Source organism: Olea europaea, chromosome 3 (genome assembly GCF_002742605.1).
Source record: "Olea europaea var. sylvestris chromosome 3, O_europaea_v1, whole genome shotgun sequence".
NCBI lineage: Eukaryota > Viridiplantae > Streptophyta > Magnoliopsida > Lamiales > Oleaceae > Olea > Olea europaea.
In genome coordinates this window covers 15,442,550-15,466,330 of record NC_036239.1, presented here as the reverse complement: position 1 = coordinate 15,466,330, position 23,781 = coordinate 15,442,550, and the positions used below count along the sequence as shown (strand labels likewise).

The window sequence follows — 23,781 nt, the reverse complement described above, 5'->3', positions numbered from 1 at the left end:
TACCATGCAATCTTACGATCTCTTTAATGTACAACCGTGCCAATTGATCTAGATTGAATGTCATTTTCACCAAAAGAAAATGAGCGGATTTCGTTAGACGGTCCACTATTACCCATAAGCATTGTGACCTTCTGCTGATCTCGAAAATCTTACCATAACGTCCATTGTGATATTCTCCCACTTTCATTCTAGTATGTCCAATGAATTTAAAAATCCTGTCGATTTTTGATGTTCTGCTTTAACTTGTTGACACACAATGCATTTTGCGACAAATAGACCTATACTTCTTTTTATATTCTTCCACCAAAATGTATTTCGAAGGTCTCGATACATTTTCGTACCGCCAGGATGTGCAGTGTATGGAGTGATATGAGCCTCCTCCAATATTTCCTTCCTCAAAACTTCATCCTTACGTACACAAATCCTTCCTTTAAACATCAGAGCCCTAGCCGAAGCCATTCTAAAGTCCTTTCTCTTATCAGGTGCAATCTCGTTCTTGATCTTTTGCAAGAATGGTTCCTTACCTTGTGCCTCAATGATCCGATCTTTAAAAGTGGGTCGAACCACCAAAGTTGCTAAACGGGTGGTGACTTGCTCTGGTGTGGCAACCATTTCAATTCGTAAATTCTCCAAGTCCTTGATCAACTCCAACTGAGTAGTAGGTAATGACGCCAATCATCCCACTGACTTTCTACTTAGCACATCAACAACAATATTAGCCTTACCAGGATGATAATGAATAATACAATCATAATCATTTACAAGTTCCAACCATCGTCTCTGTCTCATATTCAATTCCTTCTACGTGAAGAAATATTTGAGACTTTTATGATCCGTGTAAATGTCGCACTTCCCTCCATATAAGTAATGTCGTCATATCTTTAAAGCATGCACTACTGCAACAAGTTCTAGATCATGCGTCGGGTAGTTCAGTTCATGTTGCTTCAATTGTCTTGATGCATAGGCAATCACTTTTCCGTGCTGCATCAGTACACATCCTAAACCTTGTTTAGATGCATCACTATATATAACAAATCCTTCCGAACCTTCGGGTATAGCTAACACGGGTGCTGAAATCAACCGTCGTTTTAGCTCCTGAAAGCTCTGCGCACACTTATCTGTCCATTGAAACTTTACTCATTTCCTTGTCGATTTTGGAAAATCCTTCTATAAATCTCCGATAGTACCCAGCCAGTCCCAGAAAACTTCGAACTTCACCCACGTTAGTTGGTGTATTCCAATTAGTTACTGCTTCCACTTTTACTGGATCCACCTCAATTTCTTGGGTAGTAATTATGTGACCGAGAAATCCAACTTGTTCAAGCCAAAATTGACACTTTTTAAATTTGGAGTATAACCTTTCCTTATACAGTGTTTCTAATGTCATTATAAGATGCTCTTCATGTTGATCTTTACTCTTGGAATATATCAAGATGTCATCAATGAAGACTATGATAAATTGATCCAAATACTGATGAAATACACGATTCATTAAATCCATGAACACTGCGAGAGCATTTGTCAACCCGAATGACATAACTGTGAATTTGTAATGTCCATAACGAGTTTGAAAAACTGTCTTGGGTATACCACTTGCCTTAACCTACAACTGATGGTATCCAGATTGTAAGTTGATCTTGGAAAATATCTTAGCCCCTTTCAATTGGTCAAATAAATCCTCGATTCTTGGGAGAGGATATTTATTTTTGATGGTCAAACTGTTCAACTCCCGATAGTTAATACACATCCTCATACTTCTATCTTTCTTCTTTATGAATAATACTGATGCGCCCCAAGGAGACACACTTGGTCGAATAGAGGCACAATCCAACAATTCTTGTAATTGAAATTTTAACTCCTGAAGTTCCTTTGGAGCCATTCTGCATAGAGCTTCAGATACTGGTGTCGCTCCGGGAACCAGATCTATTGTGAACTCCACCTGTCTTTCTGGTGGAGTACCAGGTAGTTCTTCTGGAAACACTTCTTTAAACTCTCGTACCACTGGTACGTCCTCAATCTTTATTGTCGTCTGTTTTTCTCTTGAGATGTTAACTAGAAACCCTTGATACGTTTCTTTTCTCATAATTTTCTCAGCTTTGCAAAGCCGATACTAGTTGGAGATGGGGTTTGGTCTTTATTCCGAGAAAAGAGAATTGCTTTTCTCCTGGTTTCTTAAAAGACACTTTCCTCTCTACAACGAATGGTTGCATAATTACATCCCAACCAATCCATGCCCAAAATCACATCGAAATCATTCATCTCTATCAGATACAAATTAGCTTCTAATGTTTTTCCTTCGATTTCAAGATTTACCGACCTAGCTAACTGATCAGTATTTAATGTTCTACCTGAGGGGACGCTAACTTCTAGTGTACCTTCTGACTTCTCACAAGTAATACTAGATTTAGTAATGAAAGACGTTGATACAAAAGAGTGAGTAGCTCCCGAATCAAACAGTACATAAGCAAGTGTATTGAATATCAGTAAAATACCTGTTATTACGTTTGAGTTTTCCTCTGCATCCTTCTGAGTCAGTGTAAAGACTCGTGCTTTTCCCTTTTTGTTCTGATCACTGTTATCATCCTTCTTTTGAGTGAACATAGAACAATCCTTAGCAATATGTCTTGGCTTACCGTACCGAAAACAGGCAATCTTCCCATATAAGCATTCATCACGATGAGGCTTACCACACTTCAGACAAGGCTCAACTGTAGCTACTATGGCTTTGCTGACACTAGATCCGATGTTAACCTTCTTATTTTGCCATTTGCCCTTTACTTTGTCTTGACCATTCCACTTCCTCTTTCCAATATGCCTTCTATCTTGCTGGTTGTACAATTGACGGTGTTGCTCTGCATTAGCCTTCTGATACCAAATAGCGTGAGCTCGTTCCACCATCTCACGATATGATGTGAGACGATGTGACATAAGGATCATGCTTAGGTCTGGGTTTAACCCTTGCTCGAACCTTCTAGTCTTCTTAATTTCCGTGTCAACCAGGTGTGGAGCATATCTTGAGAGTTGATCGAACTTTCGTTTGTAATCAATCAGGGACATACTACCCTGTTTGAGTTGAAGGAATTTGCTTTCCTTGAAATCTCTTAGAGACTGAGGAAATTACTTGTCCATTACTTCCTCTTTAAATTGTTCCCATGTTAACGCCAATTGCTGCTTAGGGGTTCTAGTCCAAGACATTGAATCCCACCAGTAACTTGTATCACCAATAAACATAAACTTCGCACATTGAACCTTTTGGGCGTCGGTGCAGTTTATGAGTCGAAAAATTCGTTCTAGCTTATGAAGCCATTCCTCAACTACTAGTGGATTAGATGCTCCATCGAAGGTAGGGGGCTTATGCCTTCGAAATAACTCAACCATCGAGGCATGAGTCGGGAGAGTAATAGGAGCTAGCAGTGTAGGTGGAGTTGGGTTCTGATTCAGCCTGCTAAGATCTTGAACCGCTTGTAGGAGATCCCTTATCAAATTTTTCTGGTTTGCACAAGACATTTCCCTAGAAATAAGATATAATATCTCACATTAACTTCTTTTTCCAAAACTAGGATTAAAATAGGGAAATATTTTCAGCTCGAACCAGAATTGATTTTTTTTTTTTTGTATTATTAAAAGTACTCCTTGAAATCAAGATATACAATAGTTCGACGACGTTTACTTCCATAACATTAAGGAAAAGATAACACAAGGAAAATGAATTTAATTTCTAATCTCTATAAATCTTACGAATCTTCTTTGGTGGAGTTTCATCTTCGGAGGAGTCTTCTGCCTCAGGCCCCAACTCTAGGTCTATCTCAACATGTGGCTCATGCTCATGCTCATGCTCATGCTCATTCTCTAATTCCAACCCAAAGTCATTCTCATGCTCCCCTTCGGGATCTTCCTCTGGGTCCGATTCAAACTGAAGTTCTGGTTTGGGCTCGGGCTTGAGCTCGGGCTCAGGCTCAGGCTCAGTTACTATCTCCAGTTGAGGTTCTAAGCTCTCACTCCACTTGTCTAGAAGGATCTGACAATATATATCGAATTCAATTGCATTTGGGTGCTCTGGAGGATTACCTTCTAGTATTTCATCCCTAACCATGACTCATGTTTCCCCATTGAGGTGAAAGTGAGTGTATGAGGTTATTTACAGCCTCGATATGCATGATCTCCAATCCTGCATCTACCGCTGCCATATATCTCGTAAATGTCATATATGTGTTCAAAAAGCGGACGAGATGTGTCAGTCACGTAGTTCTCATATGATTGAATGATAGACCTACGGTTTAACGCTGCTCTAAAAGCCGTGGCCTTTCTAGCGGTCTGATAAATTCTAACCATTTCTGTCACATAAGTTTCCAATTATGTATTATCTCTGTTGGTGATATCAACTTATATATTATGCTTTTGAGGTTTTAATAAAATAGTTAATCATCATTTCTTCATGTATATATAAACAAAATATAACTTACATAACATATTTCATCCTAAATATCATAAGCATTTCATAGATTCAAGCTTAAATGATTTACAAATCATGCTCGAAAAATAAAGTGGAACATAATATTTTATTCCATACCTTGGATTCGTCGGATGAGGTCAATTGATGGATGCAAGATGACATGGAATGCCTTAAATGTTTCACTTTCTCATATTTTAATTTTTATTTTTTTATTAAAAAAATACGCTAAGTCTACAGAATCGACTAAACTCGTGCTCTGATACCACGCTGTAATGCCCTGACCTGCAAGGACCAGAACGTCGCTAGATTAATTGTATTTTTAGCTGTAAACTTAAAAAAATAACTAAACTTTTAGAGAAAATTATAAAGATTTAATTTATGAATATATACATGACAACATAACTCAATACAAAAGAAATTAATTCCTAATGTCTTCAGGTGACATCCATGCATAAATACATTTTTGTTGCGTGAAATTCTAGACAAGAATTTAAAAATAAAAGTTATTGTTTGACTTCCCATTTTTGCGCAGTAAATTTTAAAGTAAACTCGTTTACATAGTAATCTAGGTTGAAATTTCACGAAACTTTAAAAGAAAGTAGGGAACTTCTCATAATATAACATATCCAAAATTCAGCTTTCGTCGGCGACATATGAGATGTTAAAATATTTTTCAAAACCTCGCAGCGACTCGATTTGGGAAGTAACCCAACGCAGCATATTTAAGGTGGCTTATAAAATTTCATAGATATTGGATTGACATGATTTTGAGTTTATTCAGTAGCTAATCCATGAAACTATTAAATCCCACTAGTTTTGTCCAAAAATCCCAAGTAACGATTGAGTTACGAATTTTTAAGTTCAATGGCAAAAACTGGAATTTTCAGAAAACAGCAACACTATGTTTACTTAAAGTAACATATAAAATTTTACCGACATCGTATTGACATGATTTTAAGTTGATTCAATAGCTAAATTCTGAGGCTATCAAACACTATTAGCTTTGTTCAAAAATTCGAAGTAACAAATTAGTTATGAATTTTTAAAATTTGAGTGGACCTGAAATTTCTAAGAAAATAGTAACATTAACTAGTTGACATTTTATTTTTTTGAAGACGGTGTTTCGTAAATAAATTTTAGATCACATATATATATTTTTAAACATAACTTATTCATAAGAAAATGTTCGTAGAAATAGTTTCATATACGATATCCATAGAAAAGTAATTAATAGGAAACGCAAATATTTCATAATCAATTTAAAGTTGTTAATTCACTGATTTTTTTATGTCAAATTGTATCTTCAACCATCATCATTTGCGCCCCCAACAAAAGAACAAAATCAACCTTTAAGAAGGGATTTAACCCAAGAGTTTGAAATTCAATAGATGTTATCGGTGCATTTCCTAACTAAATTAGAAAATTCGAACCATGGATTCATACCATCGCACGTAGATGGATTTTCGGCAAAATCTGATATCTATAGCATTATCATAACGCGTAGAGCTGGAGAATGATCATTCAAATTATAGTAGTGCCGAAGCATTGTATCCAGAGGTACCATTTCATTCAACTTTTAATGAAAAATCAAATTTGAAAACAAAATAACACTTGCACCTCAACCTACCTTGAATTTTCTTAGATATCAAAGAACAAATGTGTAAAAAGCCTTTCTTCTTCTTACTTTTGTTATTCTCTTAACTTAAATTGACATAAAATATATTTTTTTGAGAGAAAATAAGATGAAATTCGGATTTAAGGAAGGATATAGTGAAAAAGTGACATTCCACTTCTTGTAACCTTTCTTTTTAATAAAAAACTAAATGTGGGTATTATAATAAAGTTTCTTAAATTGGATTTTTAACTAAAAATTTGAAGAGTTTTTAAGTTTAAAAAAAATTCATAAAAAAGTTTCATAAAAACATCTACATGGTGATTTGAACCTGAGTTGCCTATATGGAATACCATGTATATGATCATTGGGCAACCCTGTTATTCATTAAATTTTTGTAATCAAATTTACTTAAACTTAATCTCTTAAATTGTGGAGCTTTTAATTAATTTATGGCTTGAGCTTTCAAAATTTTAAATGGTTTGAGCTTCCACAACTCGTTTCTTGAATGAGATAGGCTCGTGGTGCTAGATCATCACAATATAATACCCTAATTTCATTTTTTTTTTATTTTTTTTTTCGGATTCTTACAATATAGTTGTAAGTTTTTAAACAAATACCTGTGCCAACTTAACTCACAACAGACATTAGCATGACTATATATTCAACCTCTACGGAAGATCTAGAGACCAGACTTTGCTTTTTTGATTTCCAAGAAACCAAGGAACTTCCTACAAACACACAACCTGTCACATGATCTTCTTGTAACCTTTGTCCATGAGCAGTTTTATTGAGACAGTGAAGGAGGAGTTATGAGATATCAAAGCATCAATTTTATCGGACAAGAGCAAAATATTTAGAAGTTATCAATGGTATTGTAGCTGAGCAGTACAAGATACCGTGGGACTGTGGTAAAGAGCTCAAAAGAACAAATCCTGATAGCACAGTTCAAATTGAAGGTTCACGACCTATATTCAAAAGATGTTACATGTGCGTAGGGGCTTGCAAAGAGTGCTTTAGGTCTGGGTGTAGGCTTGTGATTTGATTGGATGGATACTTTCTAAAAAATGAACAAGATGGACAATTGTTGGATGCAGTTGGTATTGATGGAGATAATTACATGTTCCCTGTTGCATGGGCTGTAATGAATGTTGAGAAAAAAAGAAATTGGGAATGGTTCATAGAACTTTTGATAGTTGGCATTGTGATGTATAACAGCAGGGTTTGGACTTTCATATCTAATAAGCAAAAGGGTTTGGTAGACTCCATTAATCTCTTCTATGAAGGAGCTGAGTATAGGTGTTGTGCATGACACTTGTACATTAACTTCACCTTAGTATATAAGGGCCTTATTCTAAAAAATCTGTTCTGGTATACAACTAGGGCAGCAACTGTGTCATAGTGGATGATTGTAATGAACGAAATAAAACAAGTAAATGAAGAAACTTTCAAGTGGTTCAATGAGAAACCAACCTCACGGTAGACTAGATCACATTTTCAAGAGCATGGTAGGTGTGACATCCTACTTAAGAGGCATTCAACTCTTCCATTCTTGTTGCAAGTGAAAAGTCAATTATCATCCGTTGGAAAAGATTAGACATCAATAAATACCAAGGATGAATACAATAGGTAATCAACACAAAGATGAGATCATGTTTTTGGTCCTAGAATTATAAAATAATCAAGAAAGCAAAGACGAATGCAAGATACCTGAAAGCAAATTATGCTAGTAGTAAGAAGTTTGAAGTTAGCAATAGAGATCGACTTGGTAAGATGGGAATGTGCATGAAGAAAATGTCAACTTACAGGTAGTTCATGAGCTCATGCAATCTTTGGTATGCTTTCTAGGAACATTGTCATATATGAGTATGTTGATGCATGCTGCACCAACGAGCTTATCTGGGGACCTATAGACCTGACATCCAACTAATGTCAAGTCCTGAGTTATGGCCAGAATTTGGTAGACGTCCTCTTGATCCACCCATGAAAAAGAAGCAGGCAGGTAGACCAAAGAAGATGAGAAAAAAGTCCTAAGTTAAGCTAGGTACAAAAGTTGCAAGAATGGGTATGAAAATGATTTGTAGAAAATATGTAAAAACACACCATAACAACAAAACATGCATAACTTCTTTGATTGTAGATGCAAGTTTCTAGCCAGGTTCGCAAGCAGATACGCAGAATAATCATGGCCAACAACATCACAAGGTAAGAGAAGTATTTACGCCCAATGAGGCTCAAGTATAGGCAAAGAAGAAGGGCAAGGAAAAAAGAACCCAGCTTTTACTGATTACTTGTTGAAAGAAATGTTAGACTACTTTTGCACTGTCTATGATCTTTTGTAAGGGAAAATTAATAAAATTCGTGTAGAAGATGATCTTTTGCTATGTTAGATTAATATGGTCTTGAAATGCTCTTTTGATGATGTATATTTCAATTAAAAAAAGAAAATAATGTTCTGCATTACAATCCTTTAATTCACTGTGATACTTTCGATTTTGTATTGTATAATTTGGAAGTGAAATAGGAGTGAAAATAATCATAATTAGTTCGAACCTTGTCTAAAAATTTCATATAAGGTTAAGGACTAGATATGAAATTCTTTAAAAGGTTTGAGACTTATACTATAAGTGGTTTAAAATGTTTGGGACTTTCGTTATGACGAATGCAAAACGCTTGGGATTGCCTCTAAGAAGTTTGAAATTTTTTTGAACCATCGTTGTACCATATCCAAAATGTTTTCCAAACAAGATTTTTTGAATATTTCATTTTAAGCAAATAAGACAAAAATAGGAGAAAGAAAAATTCGAAGCACTGAATAATATGTTTTATTACTAAAAAATAAGTTAGAAGACCAAAGACGACATGATTTGTAACTCAAATAACCCCACCATAGCACGAAAACCCAACATCTTAGTTCAAACCTAACCCAAATCTAGGTACAGACCAATTTCCTAAAAACTTCACATACAAATCCAATGAGCCAAGTTTTTCATGCACTATGGCTTCCGGAGGGTGGTTATTTCGATTTCTGTATCTCTTCTAATCCGAAGAAGTCCAAGGTTCAACTCCTATCTCTCACACATTAGCGGGTCACACTAGTCAGAGAAATTATATCCACCCGCATCCTGGCGTTGTTGGCAGCTAAGAAACCTTCTTTTTAGGTTTAAATTCGTCAATGAACTCTTCATCTACATAGGGAACCCACATCTACAAACATTCATCTCTTTCTCCTTTCTAAAAAGCTTCCGACGGTTACTGGAAGAAAGAGAATATATATCCAACAAAATGAAGGCAAATGTACAGTGATTTGAACAGTGAGAAAGGGAAAATAGTGTATGGGTGAAATTACCCCCGTAAAATGGTTGATATACTTCATTTTTTAACTTTCCATGTCAACTGACGGTGTTTTGGATGATTTTCGTCCAGATGAAACCCATTGTATAAATATGATGGTTAGAGATCTCCGCTGGTACAAAATGAAGGTTAAGATAAAGTCTGCGAAAATTTATTCAGATCCGCTGCTGTAATTTTCTCTTTTATTAGCTCAAGGTCTTTTATACGAAGTTTGACCTTTTGGATGAAAACTTACAAAAGGATCAATTTCGATCATTAAATAAAACGTTGGAGATATTTGCACTAACAGTTGAAGGTTAGGGACCTTTTGCCAGCAACCCCATAGTTAGGGACAATTTACATTAATTCTTCAAACAAAAATCGTAGCAGTACACATTCGTTTAATACAATCCAATTTAATCAACATGATACATCATAGCTTATGTATAAATCATGTTAAATAATTATTAAGGGGACATTTTTTTTCGAAATAATAATTTTTTTTAAAAAATGTGAGGTTAAAAACATAAAGAAAAGTTGTGTGTAATATTAAATTATTAAAGAATGTATGATTGAAAATAAGAAAGAAAAATACATTTTTTGGAGAATGAAGGCCAAACAGGGGCTAATATATATATATATATATATATATATATAAACAGTGCATAGATCTTTCCTAAACGTACTTCAATAAATACAGGACCCAACACCCTTCAATATTCTATAAAGGACTCATGACCTTCCCTAAAGGACAAGTAGGATTTTAGTCAAGCAATAAATTATTCTTCGTATGGAAGCCCAAGCATTCTTTCAATACCTAACATTCTCTCGTAAACAAATAGAGAAAAAAATATAGTATTCATTCAAGATTAAGAGTTACAAATGATTGCACTTGTTTTAAATGGAAGAAGATCCTCGAGTGCCTTGTATCTTCTTCAAATTATCCAGCCTTTCAAGGCTATACCCCCAACCTAGAGTAGCTATATGGGGAAGTTAAATTAATCCTTTTTCATACATAGGCTTCTCTGGTACGAAATGTACTTAAAAAAATGGAGAGCATTTTTGCATGATTCCTTTGGGACTCAAAGGATCAGAAGCAACATCTACACTAGAGGAGATGGAATGATATTCGTCTTCCTACTGATAAAGATGGATTAGGTTTTAGGAGACTACAGGATGGGGTTGACACATTTCCCATGAAACTTTGATGGTTATTTCATATTCTTAGAGATCGTATTGGGCTCAATTTTTACTAGGCAGATATTGCATGGGGACGTATCCTTCATTTGCAGCAATTCCCCGTTCAATCCCTCCTGTGTGGAATAAGTTGAAGATGGTTGGGCCACAGACCGAACGACACATTGTGTGGCATCTTCAAGAAGGTTAGATATTTCTTTTGGCATGATTGTTGGATGGGAGTTCTACTATAGCATTTTTATTCCTACATAGACAGCACATTAATGCAAGAGAGCATGGCTTTTATAATTGTATGGGACATTGAACAACTACTACATGCTCTCCCACCATGTATGATGGAGCAAATTGGGGTTCCTTTATGTGTTGATGCCCTAGATCAGATAGTTTGGAGAGACACCTGATGTTAATTTTGCTACTAAATCTGCTTGACAATTAGTTCGATCGGGAAAATAGATTCAAGACTCATATCGCCTAATGTAGGGCACTATTATATCTACTAACATATCCTTCTTTTGTTGGAGATTGTGGCAAGATTTGATTCTAATTTATGTGGTTTTCCAAGTGAGGGATTGGTAGCCACGTGGCTTCCCGATGCCAATGTTGCTCAGAGATTAAGACTATCACACACACACACACCCCTTTATAGGAAGTGCTGTCGCTAATTAGGTATGGTAGCACTTTGGTAATATATTTTAGATACCTATTAAGTAAAGGAGTCAGACATCGATTCCAGAGATGGAGATATTATGGTCAGCACATTTGATATAGTCAAATTCCTACTGTCATTCATCTATAAATTTTCTAGTTTCTATAGATCGAGTCATTCATCTATTGATTTTCTAGTTTCTATAGATCGAGAGGAATGACTTAAAACAAAAGGATAATCACATGGTACCAAGATGGATTATCTGAAGGGTTTGCCGCATGATTTCATTTCTTTATACAACCCAAAACTTGAATTTTTGTTTGCCCTCAAACAAAATTAAAACCCAGCAAACACACAGACACACAATGCTAATTACCTAATTGGTGGCCAGTCAATCAAATAATGCAAAAGCATTTAGCTAGCCAACCTGGCTTTTTATCTCAGGATTGAAATCATAAAATCAAATCTATGCACAGCTTAAAAATCACAATACAGAAATCAAAATCTACTTTTCTAATGTAAAATTGATGTGTGTGTGAAGAATTAAGCATATCATCATGAATTCACAAGTAGCTTCAATTCCTAATCGTCAATGGTCAAATATGTCCTTTTATTACTCGTAAGACTCACGCACCCATAAACTTATTCTTTTCGCTCTTTCTAAGTATGTGACATAAGGTTGAATTTTAATACTATCCTTACTTCTCTAATTTAGGTAAATCTCACTAATTGCAAAACAATATATCAATAAACAAGGATTTTACATAATTTGATTGCTTCAATCTCCAGAACTCAACTAAGCTAATAATCTCTTATCAAAAGTCAATTTTCTTAAGTAAGTGTTTGGGACTTAGTCAAGGCATTCAGTGCATCTTTCGTTTCATACACTTGCTTTTTCTATTTTTTTCTCACTTTTCATTTCAACATTTTTTTTCCTTTATTTGCAGCATTCTCTCTCTTAAGCTTTCTAAATAACCCCTTAAGCGAGCTTTAGGCCGATGACTCTTAAGTCAGTTGACTTTAGGGCAACATGTTTTAATATACTTACCTGCTTAATAACTAGAGTCATAAAGGCTAAGAAGAGAAATTTTCAAATAAAATATTTCACCCAATCCTATTGACTTTAGACAATTCATACAAGATTTTTTTTCTTAGTTTCACACTCTCACAATTTTCCTACGATAGTGAAATCCCCAAACTATTATAAATTTGGTCTAAGGATGTAAAATATAGTCTTTTTGGGTTTAGCATCTATGGTCCACTAATTCAATCTATGCAATTATGAAATCAACTCATTCTTACACAATGTTTAAATTAATTCATATGCTTAATATATATCAACTTTATATGGAAAAGTAAAAATTAACTTAAGCATGCAATCTATTCACTATTCATAGATTAATTCATAATTCAATACATACATTATTGTCAGTCAAGCTAACTAACTCACAAAAGTACACAAAAAGAAAATATTTTTGAAAATTTTCAATTTTTTTTATCTTTTTGTTTTTTTTAATATTTAAAACAATAAAACACACAAAACAAATGAAAAAACTCATATTTTTCACCTCCAAACTTAAATTAGACATGGTCCTCAATATCTTAAATCATATGTCCGCATATAAAGGATGTGAAAGTAAAGGAGGGTAGACTCCCCTGATAAGGCGTAAAATTCAATGGCTTTTCAGTATCTCTCGTTGTTTCCTTGGCAATGGTTGACTCAAGTGTTTCACGACGTTATGATCCTACACAATTCAGATAAATAAAGCATTAAGGCACAAATGATCTGGAACAAGTGTTACTTGACTCAAACATCAATAAACCAACAAATAACCTAAGGAAAAATGGGATATAGTTGATAATTCCCTAATTAAAACTATAAAAAAAAAAACTAAATTATCCTATAACTAGAAAGCAAAATAAATAAAAGGGATAGAAAGATTGGGTTGTCTTTCAATAAATGCTTATTTATAATCTTTAGCTTGATTTTGACAATTAGTATAATTGAATTCTAAACAGTGCTTTTGATGCCTTGCTCATTTTGCTTCTTTCGACTTTGCTCCACTCTTCATTGATTCTATAAATTTCTACATTGCCCTCTCCAAAATGATCTGACTTGCTTATTTTATCCGATTCGAAATCAACTAGGTATACTTCTTTCTCATCTACGAGCTTGATTACAAAATCAATGGTTGGACAATCAATGAAGTCGAAAGAATGTATGTTAATTTCTTCTTCATTAATTGTATCTTCTTCGCTATGTTTCGTTGTAACTGATCTTTCATTGTCTTTGTGCTCGTGTTCCATAATTAATATCTCCTCAAGTTGAATGGTCGATTCACAATTTAAATTCATGGGCAATGGAAACTCTTTTTGCTCAAACTTCTCGAGTGGATTATACCCCACCTTTTTAATTTGATCCAGAATATGCCATCTCCCATGCACATTTTGCTTTCAACTAACTTAGAAAGATCAGTATAGTATTTTGAAAGTACCTCCTCGTTCAACATGGAAGGACCAACTCCTACAAGCGTGTCTGAGGAGATACACTCGCCATAGGCATGTAGTCTTCATTAGCATTGTCAAATGTTAATCTTCAACATCGCAAATATTGTTGAAATAGCAGGAGCTTGAACCTTCTCGGGTTAATGCATGTATAGAAACATTAGCCAGTATAATTCACCCTATAGCAGAACTCACAATATATATCTTCTTCCTCATCGTCCATGTCGAAATTAATTATTACAAAAATAATTCTATTATGCCAGCGTTAGAATCTTACATACCACTTGAATAGCACTTGGAAAGAATACTAAATAAGAGAGATCATGGTGGGTAGCCAAAGTCAACAAAAAAATAAAGTAAAAAAATCGAATATAATATAAATTACTAAACTAAAATTAAATTTGTTATTCTTCGACAACGACGCCAAAAACTTGTTTGTAGAAAATTCGCAAGCGTACGAGATCATTGTACAAGTAATAATAAAGTGAATTAAGAGTATCGTTCCCACGAGAAATAAGGTCTAATATCTAGTTCAATAACTTTTATTAAATTCGAATGAATATAAAATCGAAAGAGTTATTTTGTACGTTTTTTATACTAATCCTAAACTAACAAAGCAAATAAACTATTTATTTAATATGCGAATGTTTGTATTGGAATTGTGAATTCCCCTATTGTCATTTAATTGAACCCTTAATTCATAATTTAGTAAAGTCATGTAATCAAGAAAATCGATAATCCACTTTTATTCAATATTCTTTCTCAAGATATATAAACCTATATTTAACAAGACCCGATCCTATTCCTAATCCGAATTCATATGAAAAACATGCATTGATTTACTGAATTTATCACACATGATTGTACATGTCATAGATATTATTCCTAATACCTATTGTCTATGTGTTAATTTTATCGCGTTCTAGAGTTATTGTGAGTATTCCTATACTACAATAAGCAACTTACTATCTAATTGGCGATCAAGCAATTAAATAGTTCAATGTGAATGCAAAACCAATCAAGAAAAAATATGAAGTTTTCCATCATTCATCCAATGCAATAAAAAACTAGCTTAACATATTAATATAAAAATTACAAGAAGAATAATAAAAAAATATCATCCGGATCATGAATCTTTAAGTCTAAAGTTGAATTTTTTAAAATCTTGATGTAATTGAACTTTAATTCCTTGCTATAGCTTGATCCCCTCTCTCAAAATATAGTAATTGACCCATTATTCTTGATGACTTTTATGAAATTATTGTGTAAAGAGGAAAGAGAGAGACCCTTTCATTGTTGCCCATCTCTTGTATTTATACGATGAAATAGGTTATAATTCATGTCCAAATTGCCTTCCAAAAGAGTTTTAATCAAATGAGGAAAGTTACCTACGCTCACGTATGATTTTGTCTCTGCACAGTTTTCAGTATTTTGATCTTAACCTTTTCTTCTGATGTCCAATTGAGATGATTCAAAGTCCGTTGAAAAGCTAATTTAAAGAGCTAAAATTCTTGCAGAGATACAATTTTTCCAATTCGAAAGTTTTCTATCCGAAAAATGGGTCTCAAATTGATAAAAAAAATCTGGAAGATATCTTATGTGATTGAAAGTCGATTTATGGTAATATTTCGATCATATCCCTTTCCTTTTTGACTCCAATTTGCACTCAATTGACTCCTATCAATCTTCAAACTATCTTTTGTGATCCAAATCAACCATTGGATATTTACACTTTGGTCCCCATACTTTGAATTTGCTTCATTTTAGCCATTTTCGTTCTTTCTTTCAATTCTTCTTTGAAACATGAACTTTTCTTAATAAAAGCAATAAATAACAAATTAGGTACTAATCCGTTTAAACAATAACAAAATATCATCATACAAGATCCCAAATAAGTGTAGACACTACACTTATCAACCTATACATTGTCAGTGGGATTTAGCTCTTGCTCTTTTCGATATCTCTATGCCCCTACCTCTTCTATCTTCCATACATTGGTTCTTGGTGCACTCCGTTGATGAGATTTTACAAGTTCAACACACTGATGGATACGTTAATGATGGATTTGCTAGTGCAGGATGTGTTATACGAGACCAAGCTGGGCAATGTATCAGGGCATTCTCTTCTTCCTATAGTAGGGTTGACAATGATTTGGTTCGATGACAGATCAACCAAAACCATCACCGAACCACCAATTTTTTTGGCTATATCATAATTGCACCATAACTACGTAAGTTGGTTTGGTTCTGTTCGGCTCCGTTCGTATCTCGGTTTAGCTCGGTTAATATCAATGAAAATAAATTATTTTTTATAGGTCCAACTGTCAAATTGAAAAAAAATAAGTAAATGATGAAAAATGTCAATGAAAGCAAAAACATAATATTAAGCCAGTTTAGCAAACAATATCCCAAATGAAAATGTAAACAGTATCCAAATTTCCAAATACAGAATCCGAATTTAACAAACAATTTTCATATATATTTAATATTTGTGTAGTAGGGTGTAGCGTTATTAGGTTAAGTTAGTTGGACTTAACGGGTCAGTAATGAGCCAGAATTTTGGATTGGATAGAATTATAGAAAGAATAATGGAAAGCCTAAGTGCCCAATTAATTTTTTTCATGGGTAATCGGTTCGGGTGGGAGTGACAGCGTATATACCATACCCACTCTGTCCAGAACCGGGCATTAAAATCAAATACTATATTCCCCCATTATGTCATCGGTTCGATTTTTTCGCTCCATTCAGTTCGGTTAATCATGATTTTCGATTTTGACAGTTTGAATTGACATCCCCATCCTATAGTGCTTCCCTTATTCTGCAGGCAGATTTTTCTTGCTTGACGATTTGGGATTTCAGATATTTGGGTTTAACCTAACTTGATTTGGCTGTTCACTCCATCTTGGGACACTTGTGCAGATTTATTGATATAAATTACCTAACTTTAGAGGCTAACTCATTTACTTTCATTGTATTGGGAGTACTACTCCTTGCTTACTACTTTTTTACAATTTTTACTACATTTGTTGCATTTTAGGAGATCAAGTTTATGTCCCCCTTCTTCACTGTGTTCTCTTTTTTGATGATATATATATGGTTGAAAAATCCTAACTCTCGTTGACCTTTCTCAAGGAAGCCTAAAAATACACTAAGGATGTGTGGATTTGTTTGCCACAAAAAAAAAAAAAAGAGAGAGAAAAAAAGAGAGAGAAAAAAAAAAAAGAAAAAAAAAGAGATATATATCGTCAAGTAGCAAAATAATTTTTCAAAGTCATGTCATGCGATTTTCATACCGAATTGGTATGAGTTTCTTATTTGATTTCAGATTTTTTTTGTATTTTCTTTGTGTTTTTCATATTAGTAGATTCTAACTAACTGAAGAATAATACATGAAAAATTATTTAATGTTTATGTAGAGGCTAAAATTGTGTAGCATTCGGGTCTGTAATCATATTATTTTTCCAATTTTTCGATTTGCTTTGTTTTTGGGTCAATGGAGTTCGAAAAATTTAAAAAATCAGGTATATTCATGAAAAATAGTGTTCTTGCTGGAGAAGACAACGGAGAGAAGCTTATATGAGTAGGGCTGAATTGGAAGGGGCCCAATGTGTTGGTGGTTGCCATTGAGGTGGTCTAATTAAACACTCGAATAGTTGTTGGAGAGATGGTTTTGTCGATGATGATTGGTATGTCCAACAACTTTTGGAGGTGGTTGAGGATGACTAGGTGGTGGTGGTGGTGGTGGTCGTGGTGGTGCGATGGCTGTAGAGGTGGTGTTGGTGGTTTTGATAGTGGTATGTCCTAGATTTGAGGTGATGACGAGGATTGGGCGGTGCCTAAGGTGATGGAGTGGTGGGGATTGATGTGATGTTTGTGAACAGTTAATTTAATAATTTGTGGTCAATAAATAAATTGTGACCTATAAAAACGTTTGATTTACTATTAAATTTGTAGTTGTAATTCATTATTTTTGTTTTTGTGAATAGAACATTATCGTAGCCATAAATTGTGTATTATTGCGACATTGACATGTTTAATTAATTAATGTCACACAAATTTTATTAGGTTGTCCACCTGATTTTTTAAACATTTATACAAATTTCTTATTTTTTGAAAGTGTATTTTGAAATATTTGTATTCATGCCCATGTTTTATCTGAGTAACAATCAATTTTATTTTATTTTATTGATAAAATTTAATGAGACGTATAATTAAAAAATTGATAAAGATTATGAATGATATGCTATTTGTGATTGAAAATGAATTTAATTTAATTTTTTTTAATCACAAAATAACGGAATGTGTTACATGTATATAATTGTTTATATAATGGTGTCCATAATTATACGCGGCATTGGATCCAACCTTTAATTCAAATATTATACTTGCACATCAACAATCGGATGATTGCTGACACCGTTATGTACAATAATTATGTACAAATAGAATTTTCCCGAAATAACTCATCCTTGCCTCCATCCCGAACCTAGGGGACTTGGGAGTCAAGTTATTACGAAACCCTGTCGCTAAGCTACATAATCCAAGAACAACAGCGACTGTATATTTGACGTCGAGTAATTATTCCCTTTGATGTCCATACAATCAGTGAATTATTCAGCCCAAGGGTTCTTTTAGCAGCTTTAACATTCTTCTCTAACCTTCTAGGAAAAAATAATCTTGTATTGATTCAAGATTGAACTTGTTCTATATGGAACAAAGTCTTCAAGTAACAAAACACTTTTTCAAGGTTATGTCTCGTGATTTTCATGCAAAAATGGTATGTTTTTTTCTCTTTTATTTCGCATATTATTTTCTGTGTTTTTCCCGCTGAAACATATGATTTTGAGGAGAAATTATTCGATAATTACTAAATATGAAATATATTTTAGGGTTTATGTGAACGCCTGTATTGGGTATTTGGGTCTTTACCCATATTACGAAATAAAAATAAATATTTGGGCTAATTATAAGTTTATTAGAAAGGTATTTTATGGTTATAATCTTTACAAATTTCACAAAATCTGCTTCGCCATTCAGATGCATTAGCAATTTATACATGTTTGCTAATGGAGTTTATGTGTAACTAATTAATTTACCTTTTTTCCAATTTATATCTATGGGCAGGCCCTGCCAAAGGCATTTTGTAGAAATCTAGATGATAAAAAATTGGCCACTATAAGGAGTGGTAAGGGAATCTGGAAGATCTGTGTTGGTAAAAGTAATAGAGATACCATGTTTTTCGAAGAGGGATGGGGAGATTTTGTTCGTCAACACGAGCTCACTGTTGGAGATATTGTAGTATTTGAGCACGTAGGGGGAATGGATTTCAATGCTTTCGTTTTTGATTATACTGCCTGTGAAAAAGAATTCGACGATGATTTAGCCGAAAAATACGAAGGATCTTCTGGAGTTTGTAATAATTTGGAAGCCATCAGAGGTAAGTTTTGAGCTTAAGATACTACATTGTTATTTTGTTTTTCCAATAGATGCACAGCTTCAATGTAAGTCTGCAGAAAAAACTGGCTTCTTAAGCAGAGGCCTTAGGGAGTTTGTTACCATTGCTAATTCCACCAGCACTTGTCAATCAATTGAGAAACCAGTAATTCATGGAATTTAAAACTACTTTTCTTGTGGTTTGTTACGGTTTAATATCGTTTTATTTTCAAGTAAATCTCCTGCTGATTCACTGATTTGTTGACAATTTTGTATGAAAAAACTGCTTCATGTACAGGTGGTTCATGCCAGCAGAGGGATAATCCATACTTTGTCATAACAATGAAACACTCCCATTCACCTGCTTCCAAAAGGTCCCGGCCATTTGTGGTGAGTTTTGCCTTACATGACAGCATATATTGAAATCTTGTTCGTCTTTCTTTGTTTTCTATTACAAATTTGATTCCTTGTGCTTCAATTTATGTAGATGTTTGGCTAAGCTTAAAAAACTTAATCTTAAGTGAATAAACAAGGATTAAAACAAATAATTTTTGCTTCATTAAAGTTGGAAATAAGTAAGAATAACTGATTCTGAAATTAAGGCTTACAATAGTATCAAAATGGTTTACCTTTTTTACTTGTTAAGAAGAGGAAGTAGCTTGTGCAAACATGTTCTGGAAACAAAAGTTACTTATAAATTTTTTTATAATCATCTTTAATTATTGTTTCTTTCATATTTTTTTTCCCTTTAATTCTTGCTCTTTCTAATGTTAAGATAGATAAATGCACTTAGAATGGGAGTAAGTACTCCCAAGAAAGGTGTAGGAAAAAAAAAGGGCTTTGCCAATCATGCTCGTAACATGATGCTTTTTATCTTTTCTTTTTTTACACAAACATGTTGATCTACTGAATTGTGCAGTTATTTCTTAATTTCATGAATTTCAGCAAATCCCGGCAGAATTTTGGAAATCAAATGACCTGAAAATGAAGAAGGGCCTAAATCTAAAAGATCCTTCAAGCAAGAAGTGGTCGGTCCAACTCAAATATTATAGTAGTGGTCGTGTTGTTATGGATAGGGGATGGAAGCAGTTTTATGAATCCAATAAGCTCAAGAAAGGAGATGTTTGCACTTTTGAACTCAATCACAATCCCAAAGGCTCTACTGTTGCTTCAATGGATGTGCACATATTCCCAGCTCCAAATTGAATGCCAAAATTCTGTGAGGTTTTGGAATCCATACATCTCCCTTTGGTTAGGAAAAATTGAACATTGTAGGCTTTTTTCTTGATGGAGCATTTAAAGTTATGTTACGACATGAACTTCTATAAACGGCTTGGTACACATTTTGCCCATTTTTTCCTCAGCTAAAAAAGAAAATTAAAGTATATGTCAAAATCCACAATTAATTTTAACCGCATATTTTATGGGGTCTACAACTTTTCAACCACTCATTTCATTAACTTTTATCAATATACACTGACAAGAGTTTTGCTATGTGTCAATCTTGGACGTACAAACAACAAAACCTACCAAAAATCTAAGGGTGTGTTTGATTATATTTGTTTTTCATAAAAAATATCAGTCTTTACCCAAATTCCTACTTGAAGTGTTTGATTGCTATTTTTTTCCATGGAAAATATTTTTCAACTTTTGAAAATATGCATAATTTTTCTTGTTTTTAAGGAAAATATTTTCTTTGGGTAGAGGTGATTTTTATTTTTCACAAAAGATGAGTAGATGATATTTTTCCAATCAAACATAAGTACTTTTATCTAAACCATGACAATGGAAAATTTGTCTCATTTGTGGGGCACGTGGCATCACCTTGTTAAGTCGGAAAAACTTAGGTCAACTCTCAAGGAAAAAAGAGATTGAACTTGTTTAAATCTAAGAAAGTAAGAGATGAGAGTAGGACGCAGGCGATGGACAATGTTCACCAACCCACCATGCCTACAGATGGCAAGATCAAGATTTTAGTCATCACCTCGAGGTATTAGTTTTTAGGTTAAATCATTTGTATACCATTGTATACAGTCCCTTCACATTTTTTGAGACCCATCGAAATTAAAAATTTGTGTCCGCTCAAATGAGAGGGGGCTGTAATGGTGTACTATACATCAAGCAGGCTTCTATATAAGTAGGGATAAAATAAAGAATAGATATGAAGGGAAATAGCATCGGCACATATTATTACATATGTATGGCGAAGTGTCAGTCTCGAGCATGTGCGGGAGGGTAAATGCTGAAGCTGGGAAAGAGTTAGCTTTCTTGTAAATAATTTTATCAATATTAGTGTTTGGATTAAATTATAAGTTGCTAAAACTATAACGCGATAAAACTGAGTGAAGGATGAATGAGTAAGAGTCGTGGGCCCCCACAAAATGTATAATTCAAATTAAAGTAGTTACTTTTTTTTTTTTTTTTTTTTGGAATATAGGCTTTTATAATGGCTAGACGGTTTGATTGTTTTTATAAATACTACATTGGTTATTTTTTTATTAAATTAACGTAACACTATGTTAATTACTTGAACATACGATGAAGTATCTTCAATCGCTTTGGTGACAATATGAGTTGAATGCAAATGTAGAAAACATGGACATAAAATTCTTATATTAAAATTGAAATTAATTAGTCGTAAATTGGAGAACATACATTGAAATTTTGTTCTAATAAGGTTGTAGGTCAACTATTACACCAATTAGGGCGAACTGTCTAAGTGGATATCTAGAGTAGTGATCTTACTACACTTTGTGTATGAATTGAGCCATTATATAAAGTTCAATTTTATAGTTTGATCGTACAAAGGATTATAACTCTATTTGAATACATTATGAATTACCTTTATCTCGACACAATAATGGGCATTATTTGTGAGCTTGAGGATATTTGATATGCTAACGAGTAACATCAATTAAAGTGATAAAAAAATCACCGCATTGAGAGCTTCGAGTAAGCAAAGTAGTGAAAGTATAATTATGTTAGGAAATTCTCGCCCTTTTTGATCGATTACAAGAGTTTACTTAAATATTTTCTATTGAACAATTTAAGTGATTAACAATAGCTAAATAATGGTCAAGATTAGAAGAAAATGTGACTTAAGAAATAAAATAATTAGAAGGGAAAATGGTTATTTTAGTCCAAGTCTAATATCAAGTGCTCAATGGGGGCAAGACATAAACAATCATGTTACATGTACATTTTGTTTGACATCATTTTTGACATTATGTCATATGTCGTAACATGAGTGGACAGTTTTAAAATGAAACACACTTTTCCGCCCATTTAAATTAAGGATGTAATTGAAGAGAAAAAGTAAGCATAAATGATTTTATTTAACGAGATTAATAATTAGCCTGCACAATACAAGCCTTTAATCAAAATCAAGGGGTTGCACAATCGGAATGAGTCTAAAGTGAAAAGATTTTCACCTATTAGGACATGGATTTAGAATATTTTCTAGATACTCTTTATTTATAAAATGATATTATATATAATAGATTGCATCTTTAAATTTAAAGAATAATTTTTTTTTTTAGACAGTGCGCTCTCGATTTTGGCCTTTCACTTTGTATTTTTAAGAAATATTTATTGATTTCTTCTCATTTTTTATTCAATAACATTTTTTTTTTATCTCTTGGTCAATTAATTCAAATATGATTTGAATAATATACGTAGTAGTATAATGAAATATGTAATTTATTAAATAAAATGTTATAAAATTAGTCTTTGTTCGATGAGGATTAAAGTCAGATTTTTCGTAGATTTTAATCTCAACTGTACTTACAAGTATACATGGACAGGGAGTGTGATAGTCCGGCACGTGAAGATAATGGAGAGGAAAAATTAGAATGTTTTCTTGTGAATCTCTATATCTATGTTTTCAATTTTTGGTCGGTGAATTTAGTTATTGATGGTCATATATCGGTGCAATCTAATCTTCGGAGCACCAAAAAGGATTATAGGGTTCGTAGAACTGAAGATTAAGCCCTTGTTTGAGCCTTATTCTTTTGGAAAAATACATTTTCAACAGTATTTTGACATTATTTCAACCACACATTCTTCAATAAAATAATATTACACGCAAATCTAAAAAATTTTCTTAATTTTTAACCACATATTTCCCATCAATACACTATTCAAATATTCATTCTTCCCCAAAAATGGAGAACAAAGGCTAAATTAACAAATTCCATAAAGCTTGAAGGATAAAAAGGACTAATTAGCACAAAACTCCCTACCTATTGGACATACTGCAAAAAATTTCTCCCACATTTTGGTAGGATGGGCAAAAAACAGAAAAATCGATCAAACTGATCAAACCAAATCGAGTCAAGTCGGTGTAGGTTGGTTTGAACAAAAAATTTGGTTTGGTTCAATTAATTTTAATCATTAAAAAGTCTGGTTCAATTGGTTTCGATTTAAGCAGCCAACCCATCAATTAATTGACCCAACCCGCTAATATTTATTTTATTTTAAAATTTATCTTTTTAAACTTAAAAACCAAAATAATAAAAACCCAAATAAATTTTTTCTAATAATTTGTTTACCATCTATAATATTTCCTACAATATATATATATATATATATATATATATATATA

At 33.4% G+C, this 23,781-nt stretch overlaps 1 protein-coding gene across 2 annotated transcripts in view; it reads left to right on the top strand.

Moving 5' to 3' along the window:
* Positions 1–20,519, top strand: part of LOC111387185 (B3 domain-containing protein REM10-like) — a 27,960-nt gene extending 7,441 nt beyond the window's left edge. For both annotated transcript variants that reach the window (XM_023011726.1, XM_023011730.1), the window contains exons 4-6: positions 18,870–19,182; positions 19,477–19,568; positions 20,124–20,519. In XM_023011726.1, coding sequence (XP_022867494.1) covers positions 18,870–19,182; positions 19,477–19,568; positions 20,124–20,384 — 666 coding nt within the window. In that variant the 3' untranslated portion in view covers positions 20,385–20,519. The remainder of the gene's footprint in view (positions 1–18,869; positions 19,183–19,476; positions 19,569–20,123) is intronic.
* The last annotated feature ends 3,262 nt before the right edge of the window (positions 20,520–23,781 follow it).